General features: G+C 39.2%; 3 protein-coding genes across 4 annotated transcripts; 1 reads left to right on the top strand and 2 right to left on the bottom strand.

Moving 5' to 3' along the window:
* Positions 1-1,296: 1,296 nt before the first annotated feature.
* LOC108861245 (formin-like protein 11) lies at positions 1,297-4,516 on the top strand. Its single transcript, XM_018635078.2, has 4 exons — positions 1,297-3,076; positions 3,162-3,352; positions 3,425-3,660; positions 3,736-4,516. Exons 1-4 carry the CDS (start codon positions 1,722-1,724, stop codon positions 4,468-4,470), a joined length of 2,517 nt encoding a protein of 838 aa, XP_018490580.1. The 5' UTR covers positions 1,297-1,721; the 3' UTR covers positions 4,471-4,516.
* A 60-nt stretch (positions 4,517-4,576) lies between these two features.
* On the bottom strand, positions 4,577-9,236 carry LOC108861247 (acyl-CoA-binding domain-containing protein 4). 2 transcript variants are annotated; one of them, XM_018635080.2, is made up of 18 exons: positions 8,989-9,236; positions 8,696-8,766; positions 8,176-8,239; positions 8,016-8,087; positions 7,722-7,910; positions 7,568-7,645; positions 7,347-7,460; positions 7,109-7,175; positions 6,950-7,011; positions 6,689-6,828; positions 6,432-6,558; positions 6,236-6,350; positions 6,018-6,106; positions 5,770-5,853; positions 5,495-5,677; positions 5,265-5,411; positions 5,089-5,148; positions 4,577-4,950 (listed from the first exon to the last, which is right to left on the bottom strand). In XM_018635080.2, exons 1-18 carry the CDS (start codon positions 9,145-9,147, stop codon positions 4,768-4,770), a joined length of 2,004 nt encoding a protein of 667 aa, XP_018490582.1. In that variant the 5' UTR covers positions 9,148-9,236; the 3' UTR covers positions 4,577-4,767. The 2 variants fall into 2 exon arrangements, with proteins under 2 accessions (XP_018490582.1, XP_018490581.1); XM_018635079.2 differs by having other exon boundaries at positions 7,722-7,913.
* Positions 9,237-9,868: 632 nt separating this feature from the next.
* Positions 9,869-12,697, bottom strand: LOC108858982 (mitochondrial Rho GTPase 3-like). Its single transcript, XM_018632821.1, has 12 exons — positions 12,477-12,697; positions 12,268-12,400; positions 12,042-12,179; positions 11,788-11,964; positions 11,452-11,706; positions 11,299-11,367; positions 11,154-11,209; positions 10,967-11,048; positions 10,683-10,885; positions 10,279-10,621; positions 10,013-10,193; positions 9,869-9,936 (listed from the first exon to the last, which is right to left on the bottom strand). Exons 1-12 carry the CDS (start codon positions 12,695-12,697, stop codon positions 9,869-9,871), a joined length of 1,926 nt encoding a protein of 641 aa, XP_018488323.1.
* Positions 12,698-12,746: the final 49 nt, after the last annotated feature.

The raw sequence follows: 12,746 nt of genomic DNA on the forward strand, positions 1-12,746 counted from the left end.
TTCGCAACTTTAAAAAACAACACCATCGCTTCTTTCATCGGATAGATCTATCAGTCCATCGGGTTCTCAACCGAAGGCGACGCCAAGAAACCACCACCGAAACACAAACAGAAAAGCTTAAAACTTCCATCAGAGCCGCTGCCAAAATACAAAGGCCGTTCGACGCGGAAATCAAGAGCCGACCATTCATCCTAATCGGATAGATGCAACGGTGGAAACTTTAACCGGCCGTCCACCGAAGGAAAATGCGGCACTGGAGACCAAGAAAAAAACAAAAAAAAACGAGAGAATAAATCTAGACTAAACACAAAAGAGAACAAGAAAGAAACAAGGAAACTAGACCGACGGTGGCTGTGGTAGCCCACCCATCGGCCGGAAGCAACTGCTCACGCATAAACACTTGTCATACAGTTTGTTAGATACTCAATTGCGCAATCAACAGCCAGAAGTTACCGTTCTAAAAGGTCCTTCATCATCTTTAAATAATGTTTGAACTTCCTAAAACATTCAACATCATATCCAACCAAACAATCTTTGACACCTATATTGTGAAAAAATGAACTAACCATCACCACCCACCTATTGGTCTGATTTACCAGAATCAAAGTTCATATTCTTTTTAAGTTGAATGTTCATGAGAAGTTCGGGAAAAGGAAACCATGAGAATAAATGTGAAAGCATTATACAGTGGCAAGATTTATGCCCATATGCATTATTTTGAGTAAAACATTATTCAATCTTTCATATAGGACTGAGAAAGGATGTGACAGAACGAGACAAAACACTATCTTATAATATACTCGATGATAACTTTTTTTTTTGTTTCTATACAGAAAGTTATGTTTTCATTTGAATCTGTTCATACTTATATGACAATAATGTCTATTAGAAACACATCAGTTAAAGTTGTATTTGCTAAGCCAAGTTACAAATTTTGTCATAAAACCTATTAATTACTACAAAACCTTTTGAAGGAGTTTTTATAAATTTTTGAACATCCTCAAATAACTCATGAAAAGCATGTAAAATGGACTCATGGTATGCAAGTAGGTATGTGTAGACACATTCATATCAATCACAAAGACAAATTTACAGTAAATGCAAATAAATGTTTTACTTTTGAGTCATAAAACAATGGTGGGTTGAGAGGAACAAAGAAAACTTGTACAGTAAATTACCACATGTTTGAACAAGCAAACCCTTCCAACAATACCAGGACCCACTTGGCCACTTCACACCAACACCTGCATGCTCCTCCTTTGCTTATCAGATTTCCTCTTTTTAAAACTGTTTTTAATCTCCTCCTTCAAAAACTAAAACCGTGTTCAACTTAAACTAAAAGCTTCTGAATGTCACCACACATAAACACTGCAAAACTAATGATTTAAAATAGACATTTGTTCCTTTATTCATTTTTTTTAATTACAAAGGTAGATATATTTGTTTAAGAGATTACTAAGATGGTGGGTACATATTGCATAAATTAGCACTGTTGCTCTGCAAGGAGAGTTAATGGAGAAAGAGGGTGTTACCATTACCATTACCATTACCATTACCACTACAACTAGAGTTGCAGAGTTCAGGGGTTTCCTTGGAGTAGCATTAAAGTCTTGAGGAGAGAAACAAAATAAAAGATAAAAAAGATCTGAGTGTTTGTATAATAAATGGTTTATTTTTGTGATCTATAGAAGTGATCATTTGATCTGAAACAGAGCATAAAGATGGTTTACTTTCGTCAGATTCTTCTCATGATCATTGTGCTAGTGATATCATTACAATGCTGCAACGTTTTTGCTGATACTAAAGAGTTTGATGACTGGAAGACGTTAACGGTTGCAAACGGCGAGAGATACCGGACCCAGATCGGAAAACTCGTCGGAGTAGACGGAGGCGAGAAGAAAAAGCTTCATGTTTTGGAAAAGTTCCGAGCTTTACTCTGTTTGATCAAACCCTCTACTCTCCGGCGAAGAAACCTCGCGACATCTGCTTCTCTAGCTCCTTGGACGGCGCCGTCACCGTCACCGTTTCCAAACGGTGGTCCAGTGGAGTCTCCCGCGTACTCTCCAGCTCCTCAGCGACCAATCCCTCCTCATCTCCGTCGTCCGTTGCCTCACCGGACTCATCATCCATCGAGACATCGCGTGGCTCAAAGACGAAAACACGAAAACAGAGGAGCGTTAACACATATCGTCGTTTCAATAGCTTGTGGAATCGGTTTCTTGGTTTGTGTTGTCGGAGTGTTATGTCTCTACGCGAGAAGAAGGAAGAAGAACGGTAAAACGCCGTCGTTTCAGAGCTCGACGAGGAAGGTCACTATAAACCCTACACTCGACTTGGAGAGACAGAGCTCTGTTTCTACTAAAGAAGTACGAGAAACAGAGAAGGACGTGAAGCATAAAAACGGTGTATTGCTTGAAGAGGACGTTAAGACAGAGATTTTATCAGATTCGGACAATGCTAGTAGCTACTCGACGCAAGAGATTGTGTCGGTGCATGAAAAAGATGATGAGGAACAAACAGTGGACTCTGTTTCAGGTCCTGTTGTTAGCGATGGATGCGACTCTTCAGATGATAATGAGTCTTTTCATTCCGCTGGTGGTGGCTCTCACTACTCAGATCCAAGACTCTCAAATGCTTCTTCTTCTGTTGGATCCTCTCAACGCTTCGCAGAACGCTCCGGAATCTCTCCACCACCACCACCGCCACCGCCACCTCCACCACTTCCGCCACTCTCGAACAGAGGACTTGACACTCTGTCTTTGCCAAAACCGGCTGATCTGCAGACGCTTTCTTCGCAGTTAACCGCAAAAGTTTGTGCTTCTTCTTCCTCAGACCCAAGTCATCCATCCACACCACCGCCGCTACGGCCACCGCCACCACCGCCGCTACCGTCAAAACAACCTCAAGTAGTGAACAAAGCACCACCACCTCCTCTGTCTCTAGATTTTTCTCAGCGTAGACCGTTAGGTAAAAATGGAGCTCCATTGCCTAAGCTGAAGCCACTTCATTGGGATAAAGTCAGGGCTACACCGAACCGGACTACGGTCTGGGATAGGCTCAGAGCAAGCTCTTTTGAGTAAGTTTACAACTTTGTCTTACGATCAAGAAAAGTTTTCAAGAATGTATGATTTGATTATGTATTTGTCTTGTTGGTTACACAGATTTGATGAAGAGATGATTGAGTCGCTATTTGGACACACAATGCAAAGCTCGACAAAGAATGAAGAAGGGAAGTGCAAAACTCCATCACCAGGGAAACATCTTCTTGAACCTAAAAGACTTCAGAACTTTACTATTCTCTTGAAAGCACTCAATGCAACCGCTGATCAAATATGTTCTGCCTTGGGGAGAGGTAAAACCAGGATCAGCTAGGATCGAATTTAATATTACTTAAAATCCCTTGAGACCGTTTTTCTTGTTACAGGGGAAGGCTTGTGTTTACAGCAATTAGAAGCGTTGGTGAAGATGGTACCGTCTAAAGAAGAAGAGCTGAAGCTGTGTAGCTACAAAGGAGAAGTAGATGAGCTTGGCTCAGCTGAGAAATTTCTCAAGGCGCTTGTAGGAGTTCCATTTGCGTTTCAAAGAGCTGAAGCAATGCTTTATAGAGAGACGTTTGAAGATGAAGTGGTTCATCTCAGAAACTCCTTCTCAATGCTTGAGGTATATTACTGTTCATTTGTGTTGATATCTTGAGTTACAAGGTAGGATGATTAACACAGAAAGTTACCTAATTAGGAAGCTTGCATGGAGCTTAAGTCAAGCAGATTATTCTCGAAGCTTTTAGAAACTGTACTTAAGACTGGAAACAGGATGAATGTAGGAACCATACGCGGTGGCGCAAAGGCCTTCAAGCTTGACGCTCTGCTCAAACTCTCTGATGTGAAGGGCACAGATGGGAAGACAACTCTGCTCCACTTCGTCGTGCAAGAGATATCTAGGTCTGAGGGAATCAGAGTTTCAGACAGCATCATGGGACGGATAATGAACCAGAGAACAAACAAGAACAGAACAGCCGAGGAGCAAGAGGAGGATTACAGAAGGATGGGGCTAGATCTTGTCTCCGGCCTTAACAATGAGCTAAGAAACGTGAAGAAGACGGCAACGATTGATATGGAAGGACTCGTTAGCTCGGTGTCGAATCTGAGAGATGGGCTAGGGGAATTGAAATGTCTAGCGAGAGAGAAGCTGAAAGGGGATGAAGGAAACAGAGCATTTGTTTGTTCAATGAACTCGTTCTTGAGATATGGAGAGAAGAGCTTGGAAGAGTTGAGAGAAGACGAGAAGAGGGTGATGGAGAGGGTTGGCGAGATCGCTGAGTATTTTCATGGAGACGTGAGGGGAGATGAGAAGAACCCTTTGAGGATCTTTGTGATTGTTAGGGATTTTCTGGGGATGTTGGATCATGTTTGTAGAGAGTTGAGGTGTGTTAGGGTTCCTAACAGCCCTAGCCCTTTGGCTCCGTTTAGATGAGTATTGAATCTTGATGTTTATGATAACAGAGTGGTTTTGTGGTTTACTATGGATTAGAGCTGCGCAAAGATTCAGACTTTTGACTTTGAGTCTATGCAGAGTAATGTAAAGACAGATATGCATGGATTTGTATATGTAATCCTAAAGAAATATTTCAAAAATGTGTAGCAAATATAACAGAGGACTAACACGAATTAAAAGCATTACAGAGAAAAGCTAAACACTGATAGTAATTTAAAGGTCAAAAAGGAAAAGGTATAGAAAGATCTTACTAGAAGAAGAAGAAAAAAAAAGTTATCATGACGAATCATCTTTCTCCTGAGGGCTTCCAGCGAGCCAGTCCCAGACGCCACCTGAGCTCTGTCGTTTAGCGTTCGTAGCGGCTTGTTCAGAGACAGCCTTTTGGCGTTGGAGGAGTTCGAGTTCCTTTTGTAGTGTTTCCAGTGCTTGAAGCTTTTGCCTTAGCTCTGCAACATCAACCTGCAGATTCAAACGGCGTTAACTGAAGGAGAGATCAAACTAAGTAAAGCGAGTTGACAATTAGTTCACGGGGTTTTTCACTAGATTCCATCTTCTCTAGGTATGAAAGAGAGATGTGGCTACGGGATTAGTTAGTACCTCCAGTTTGAAACATCTTGATTGTTCGGTTGCAAGTTGGCCACGAACAGACTGAAGTTCCTACAAAAGATAAGATATTACAGAGACGTTACAATGTTAATGAAGAGTTGGTTCACTAGTACTTCATTACTTGTCGGGCTTTTGTTGCAAGAAGGTGAACAAATTTTTATTATTACCTTGTTCAAATATGTATTACGTGATTCTCCTTCTGCTAACTCTTGCCTTAGTTGGAGAGTCTGCATCTGCTCCTTGTTCAGTGATGCCTCCAGTTCTTCCTTCTCGGATTTAAGAATCTCAATAATGTGTTCGCTGTTTCCTTCAACCTGAAGGTGATTCATTATCCAAAATCAAAATAAAAAGAAATATATCTCGTGTGTGGGTACAATCACTACCAGTAACCACATACCTTTGATCCAGTGTTAGCGTTGTCCATGAGAATTTCCCGTACTCTGCTTTCTTGGCTCACCTCAACTTCTGACTCGATGTCTCTAGTTGTTGCGTTGTTAACAGCAGAAAGACTAACTGGCAAAGGCGCTTCTAGAGTCTTTGGTTGGAGTGTTGATTTGTGGCTCGGTTTAAGCAGATTAATCTAACGCGTCGAGGAATAATTAGAAGCAGAACTGAATGTAAAAATCAAGAGAATGGTGTACTGTACTTATGGGTTTACAACATAGTCCCTACCTCGTTGTTGTAACGTCCATTGTATCCACCAAAAGCAACTAAAACATCTTCACCATTGTATGAACTAACGACTAAACTTAATCCCTGTGACAAGAAAATAAAAGGAAGATTTGCCTTTCATTCTGCAAGATTAAAACGATATAAGCAAAGACTGATTCTTTTTGAATTCTTAAAAAGACAACTACTCTGTTTCAGGAATGATTAGGTGAAAATTACTAATTTTTATAGTTATCTGTTCATCTAAGTACCTCACTAGCAAGAGGTACACGTCCTTGAACTGAAGCCACTGCCGACCATGTAAGAGTTGACATGTTTAGTACAATACTTTCAGATGCCCCTGCAGTTATTTATTAGGTTACAGCACAATCAGTCAACACGGAAATGTAAAAGAAAAAAAAGCGAAGCAAATATCATTTCATTTCTATAAATGGTTATCGAATTCCCAAGGAAAGATGCATAAACCTACCACTCTTGTTATCACCTCCACCAACGATAAACCAGTTCTCCCCAATTGTCACGCCAGCATGTCCAGATCGGGGAGTTGGTGCCTCACCTTGTTGTGCTGGTCTTGACCACTCCATCTATATGTGACAGTTATATCAGGCGCTCACAAAGAACGTTTGAAAGGCAGCTGAAACAATAAACGCTAAGCTTTAACTTACAGTCTGCAAATCAAGGACATGCAGATCACCGAAACAGGTAGCATGTGAGCCCCCACCAAAGATAAGAAGGTAACGTTCTGCATGCAGTGCAGCAGCATGATCAGACCTTGGAGAAGGAGAAACACCTCTGCAAGTTGACAACAGTTTAAACCTTGATGCAAATCTTTCATCAACAGTTAATAAGAGACAGTTCGTGGCTCCCTAAACGGGTTTGACTTCTTTGACAAAAAGAATGCAGAAACATCACAAAGTCTTACATGGCATCTATCTCATCCCAGGTCATAGTTTCTAGATCAAGTTCATGCAAATCGTTCAGAAGTGATCTCTTTGCATCTTGCCCACCAAATATCACCAAGGTTTTACCCACGACTGTGACTGACTGGCCTCCACGTGAAACCTGGATGCAAGAGGAATAACAAACAAAAGTCTCAGTTCAAGAAACCAAACTTCATACTTAACTTCCAAATGAAAAAGGAAATCAATAAAAATGAAATAACATGAGAGAAGTGAAGATATACCGGTGGTTTTCCATATGTCTTCAAGATTGACCATGTACAGGTATGGGTATCAAAGACTTTAACTGTGACAGGGGAACAGTAGAAAATTGATTGTATTAATTAATAATTCAGAAATCTCTATTTGCATATATCTGTCTTCGAAGGTATATAAACTCCTACCTTGCATCGATTCTGAGGGATTCTTAGCATGACCACCAATAGACAGCAATTTGTTGTCCCACGGTATCTACAAAAAAAGAAGGCATGAGAAAATAATAGAGTCTTCATTTACATGGCAAGTGGATTACTGGATTATACGAAGACTCCTTTCTTTTAGCTGAAATCACTGTCCTGAATAAATCTAGGCCAGAAAGCAAAAAGTAGAAACTAAAACGAAACGCAAGAAGTTAACACTAACCAGAGAATGACCAGCACAAGGAGATAGTAGTGTTGGAGATGTTTCCTCTGATTCAGTATCAGTTGCAACTTTGGTTTCAACTTTTGACCAAGTCCAATTTTTTAAATCTAGCACCTGAATACATTCCACAGAAGACAATAACTGTCAGTGGGAAAGAAAATGAAACTGAATACTTCAATTAAATCGCCAGCTGAGGCTTATGAATCATGTGAGTTGCTCACATGAAGATCACCAAGGTAACGGCCATTGTGATTTCCACCATATATATACATCTTATCTTGAATAACTGCTGCTCCATGCTGAGACAAATATGTCAAACAAGATTTTAATGACAGGACCTTGTACTTATCTTCCAAACGAGAAAAAATATATTACCTCATAACGAGCCTTTGGCCGCTGCCCTGATGTTTGGGGTGCAGTCCACTGGTTATATACAGAAACAGTATTTGGGTCTTCCGAGACTACATCTTTATCTTGGGTTTCTGACAAACGTCCATTCTCAGTAGAAACTGTCTTTGTCTCGCTTAATGAGTTCCCATTCTCAACAACAGGCTCATCTTTTGTCTGCTACAGAAAATGGATGCACTAGAAGACTCAAAAAATACTTCCTTCACCAAACAAAAAATAATATGTGTAATAATTACAGGCTCCATGGGATACAAAACTCACATTGATTTGGACATCTACGACAGGTTCTGGAATATCGGTAAATTCCCTGGAATACCAGTCAGGATTTTCTTCCTGATATAAAGTGAGCAACAGGGAAGAAATTTAGTCTATGCTCCAGTATAGTCTAAAAAAAATAGCTGTAGACCCCTCTCTCGTTTACCTCCAGAATTTTCACAAAGAGACGCATCGCCTCCATGGAGGGCATGGTTCCGAGACCCTGCCAACTAAGTAAATATTGAAATGGTTCAGAACACTGGCAGTACTTCTCCTAGGAAAGTTCACAAAGACAGTTCAAGGCTAATTTTCATTGAAAAAAAAAATTCCTAAGCGGTAACAAGCTCGGCGACGTAGGATTGTGTTTGCATAAATAACATTATCTGCAATCACTTCTATCAACATGTCACACAACTTTTAAATGCATACCAAATAACAGATAAGCTTTTAGTTTTTCCTCAGGGATGCAAATAAAAGTCCTGCATTTCTAATTTTTATCTAGCAGTTTTACATCTAGAATACTCATTTCTCATTCCCCTGATTCATGAAGCATCTGGATTCTTCTACTCTAAATAACTAATAAAACCTAAGGCATCTCCTAATCATATCCACCACAACGCTTCTTCATACAAGTATAAGAAATGCAACACAAGCTATGATCCTCCAAAAAACAGAATCTAACTAACCTTTTCCACTTGCTTTGCTCCACAGGTCTCCATGCACTAGGTTTCGGAGTGTTGCACGGTCCTACAGTAGCCTGTATACATTGTTAAATCCCAAGAGATCATCAACACTCAAGCTAAAAAGGTATTACAATCACGTTTTCCATCAAATCGATAATCAAATCTCCGGAAACAGTTTAACTTAAGCAGTTACATATACGGATCCGATGGATGAAAACTAAACAAATTCAACAACCAGATCTCGTAAAACTCAACAGATTAGAGAGGTTAGAGATGAGAATGAAAGTGTGGCTGACCTGCTGGTGCAGCGCGTAGAAAATTAGTGCAGTGTCATTGGAGAATTTCGAGCTGACGCGTTTCGCCGACGAATCGGATCCGTCGATGCCGACGTAAGATGCTGCGGCGTAGAATCTCTCCGGGTAGGCTGGGCCAGATGTTGCTCTACTCATTGCCATTTGTCTCCTTCTCTCTGACTTCCACCGCGGGATTTGATCGGAGATGGAGGAGAACAGCGCTTTCTAGTTTCGTTTATGTTTAAAAAATGAAGATTTTATTTTTTTAATTCTTTTTTTGAATAAAAATGATTTAACTATAAGTCTATCACACGGTAACACGTGACACATCAAAACTACACAAAAGAAAATACGCAGACTAAACATTTCTTTTTTATAAAAGAAAAAAAAAGAGTACATAGACCAAAATTCTGTTTCTGTGGCATGATCATTGGCCGGTTAAGGTCTACGCTAAGGTCTTTGAGTATCATAGACTGATTGATACATTGTAAGAAACTAGTTCAAACGAAATACTTTCAGAGATTTGTATCAGTAGTACAAGAGAGATAAGGGAACGTTGTTCTTGAGAGAACGCAGAAGGAGAGAAAGTTAAGGGTTTCAAGTTCTTGTGAAGATGGTGAAAACTAGTTGATATCGTGTGCATATACCCTAGCTGGCGAATCAAAGGGAGTTCAAAGGAGATGGAGGACAAATATGACTCATTCGACCTCGCAAGCTATTAGTTATTGCTCGAACGATGTTTCTTGTTCAAGTTGGTGAAGTTAACACATTTTCGAATAAGTTAAATCTATAGATAATTATACATGGTATCCATGAACAACCAATTTAAACTATAATATATTCATTCAAATTTCCAGATTTATGGATCTTTCTTGAGATAAGATTAGTTATGTTTTCTTGCAGCATAGAGACGAAATGAAGCCATCCCAACGATCACAACCCCTGTCCCAACTGTTACAAAAAAAAATATGTTAGGAATCTACAAATACTATGATGAAGATACATAAGTATGTAACCAAAAACATACTTGAAATCATCATTAAAGATCTTTTGATTAGCTTTCGATTCCTTTTCTTCTTTGACTCAGTCTTTGGTATACCTAAATGAGGATGCTCGGCCGCGGTTAAGATCTTTTGGAACAAGTTGCCAAAATCTCCAATTTTAGAACTGATTGGTATTGGAGCTTCAATCCCTATATCTTGTGCAGCCTGCAAAAAACTTATACTAACTTAAAGTTTATGATTACTAAACCTATTTGAGGATTTATTAACCAAGAAACATGACCAGTATTACCTTAGTAGCTTCTTGAATTGCATCTGGGAATGAATCAAGATCAGTTTTCGCTGCAACCATTAGGCAAGGAAACTCTAGACCAGCGTCTTCACTAGCGGTTGCAACATCAACGAGCAAATTAATGGCTCTCTTCCACGAACACTCATCAGAAAAATCGTAAACAAAGATAGCTACATCACAAGCACCCAATGCTTCATCTGATGGTAAGATTCCATCTTCTCGAATTTGAATTTTCTTCAACACTAAAGTTTTTTTTGTGTCTCCAGTTACACCACAGTTGTCAACCATTTTAACAGCATAACGTTCCTCGTCTGATCCATTGTTGTTATCATCATCATATGGCCTAAGATACATATAATCAGACATACATATTTTGACATATACTGAATTAAAAACAGACAGACCTTCCGATAAATCCATTGAGCAATGTATTTTTTCCAGCATTCTTGGGTCCAAAGACAAAACACTGAACAACTCTTCTTTCAGAGTTATGTTCCTTGCGGTTTAGCAGTCTCCTCCTAGTGACACGAACTGCTGAAGTTGTATAGCACATACAAATCAAACATTCAACACTCCTACCTGGATCTATCAGTGTCATCAAAGACCACTGCAAATATAAAAAAAAGTTTCAAAGATTTAGTTGAAAAGAATTTCTCTTAAAACCGTTAAAAATTTAGTTCTTGATTACCAATGAAAGGAAAGCTTCGAGTGATAAGCCTCCATCATCAGTTATCTCTGCTGCATCTTCATAAAGAGCATTGTTCCAAGGACTGTCATTAATGAATTAAACCAATGTGATTACACATAACTAAATAAAAAGGAAACTATTTTTTTTCGAATTTTCGCGCTCTTTTTGGAAGTTGAAAAAATGTTACTTTTCAGGTGAAGTTTGAAAGATAAATCCAATCATTTGAAGTCCCAAGTTATTACCCTGAGAAAAAAAAAATCAAATCTGATGATGTTTGTGAAATATAATAAACTCCCACAAGTAATCTAAACTATAAAGATAAGACTCTTTACACCGTATTGATCCAAATTCGTATAGACTTTCCTTAAGAAACTAATAGCTTCATCTGTCAGCTCAACACTCTGCAGAATGATACAACAAAACACCAAATCAGAAACATCATGTCACATAATCACAACTGAGTTATGTTTCTGAAGATTTTTTACCTGATCAGGAACACGTTTGAATGTTGAGTAAGGAATCACGTCATCTGCGAGTCTTAACTCATCGTTATACCCAAATTTCCTTAGTAGAATCCATACCTTTCTGGTCCTTCCTTGTTCCACAAGGTAGGAGTTCATAAACAAGAATCCATCTATTGTGATTCCGTTTTCATCAACTCCTAGTGGATACCGTTCTTGCACAAATTCTATTAGTCCTCTACTTTCAGAAGGTGTCAATGGTTCATAGCAGCATCGAGCCTGTGATTATGCACTTTAGCTGCTTTATAGAAGCACTCAAAGAAGAAAGCCAAGAAACAAAATCTGGGTATGAGAGCAAACCTGAATATTGTTTAACCCGGCTTCATTGAGATTGTAATCATGGTCACGTGTAGCGAGTACATATACATGTGTTAACGCAGCAACACAACGAGGCTTCAATGAACTGGTTTCTCGATCATATATTGGTTCTATAGGGTTAATAACAGCTTGTTGTGCATACCAAAACACCCCTCGAGCCTACAGAAGAAGCAGTAAGGTCATTAACACAATATGTGAATGCTCTTTAAATGCTTAAAGTGAAAAATCTCACGCACATGAGCAGACCAGTCGAAACATGTCTCGATCTCTCTATATTGTTCCCTTATAGATGTTGTTATTATTTCAATGCCGCTTTGATTATGATACTCATTGTTGATAATGCTGCAACCTACCACTATGATAGGGACTCTCACCTGTTCAGGGGAATGAGCATATAAATAAACTTTAAACTTGATCCACACGCAAAGTGATCGATGAATACAAAAAAAAAAAAAACTAAACCTCTAGTTGTCGAAACAGAGGAAGCCAATATTCACCCAAACGCTCCAAAGTCTCTGGTCTATCCACTATAAACGTCAAAACAATTGCATCTGCTTCTTTCACTTCCTTAACGACCTTTTCTCTATCTTCCGGTCTGCAGAGAGACAACAATGTTTTACATGCATCTCTTTGTTGATATCAATATAATACAAATCATAAGAAACATTTACTTTGAAGAAGTGTCGATGATTGTGGCAGGAACAGGGTCAGAGAACCATTCCGAAGGGAAAGTAGTGTATCGTAACACAGGAGGGATGTTTTGATGAGGTTGAGAATATTCATTTGATGCAGCCATGATCAAACTTGTTTTCCCGGTTCCCTTCTCACCAACCACAACGATCCGAACTGGTTTTGGTGAGCCATGAAAGCCTCCAAAACCAATCATCTTCATCATCTAAACATGAAAATACATTTCAGAATAAAGCATATAGATTATCATG

This window comes from Raphanus sativus, chromosome 5, assembly GCF_000801105.2.
Source record: "Raphanus sativus cultivar WK10039 chromosome 5, ASM80110v3, whole genome shotgun sequence".
NCBI lineage: Eukaryota > Viridiplantae > Streptophyta > Magnoliopsida > Brassicales > Brassicaceae > Raphanus > Raphanus sativus.

Bases quoted from the DNA above. Each gene is read 5' to 3' on its own strand.
- LOC108861247 (XM_018635079.2), bottom strand. From the start codon at position 9,147: ATGGCAATGAGTAGAGCAACATCTGGCCCAGCCTACCCGGAGAGATTC. The intron at 7,646-7,721 runs GTAATATATTTT...TATTTGTCTCAG, and splicing joins GGCCAAAGGCTCGTTATGAG to CATGGAGCAGCAGTTATTCA. The intron at 5,149-5,264 runs GTAATAATAAAA...TATCTTTTGTAG, and splicing joins GTAATACATATTTGAACAAG to GAACTTCAGTCTGTTCGTGG.
- LOC108861245 (XM_018635078.2), top strand. From the start codon at position 1,722: ATGGTTTACTTTCGTCAGATTCTTCTCATGATCATTGTGCTAGTGATA. The intron at 3,353-3,424 runs GTAAAACCAGGA...TTCTTGTTACAG, and splicing joins ATGTTCTGCCTTGGGGAGAG to GGGAAGGCTTGTGTTTACAG. The intron at 3,661-3,735 runs GTATATTACTGT...TTACCTAATTAG, and splicing joins ACTCCTTCTCAATGCTTGAG to GAAGCTTGCATGGAGCTTAA.
- LOC108858982 (XM_018632821.1), bottom strand. From the start codon at position 12,697: ATGAAGATGATTGGTTTTGGAGGCTTTCATGGCTCACCAAAACCAGTT. The intron at 11,965-12,041 runs GTGCGTGAGATT...CTTCTTCTGTAG, and splicing joins GTTTCGACTGGTCTGCTCAT to GCTCGAGGGGTGTTTTGGTA. The intron at 9,937-10,012 runs GTATGTTTTTGG...TTTTTGTAACAG, and splicing joins ATCTTTAATGATGATTTCAA to TTGGGACAGGGGTTGTGATC.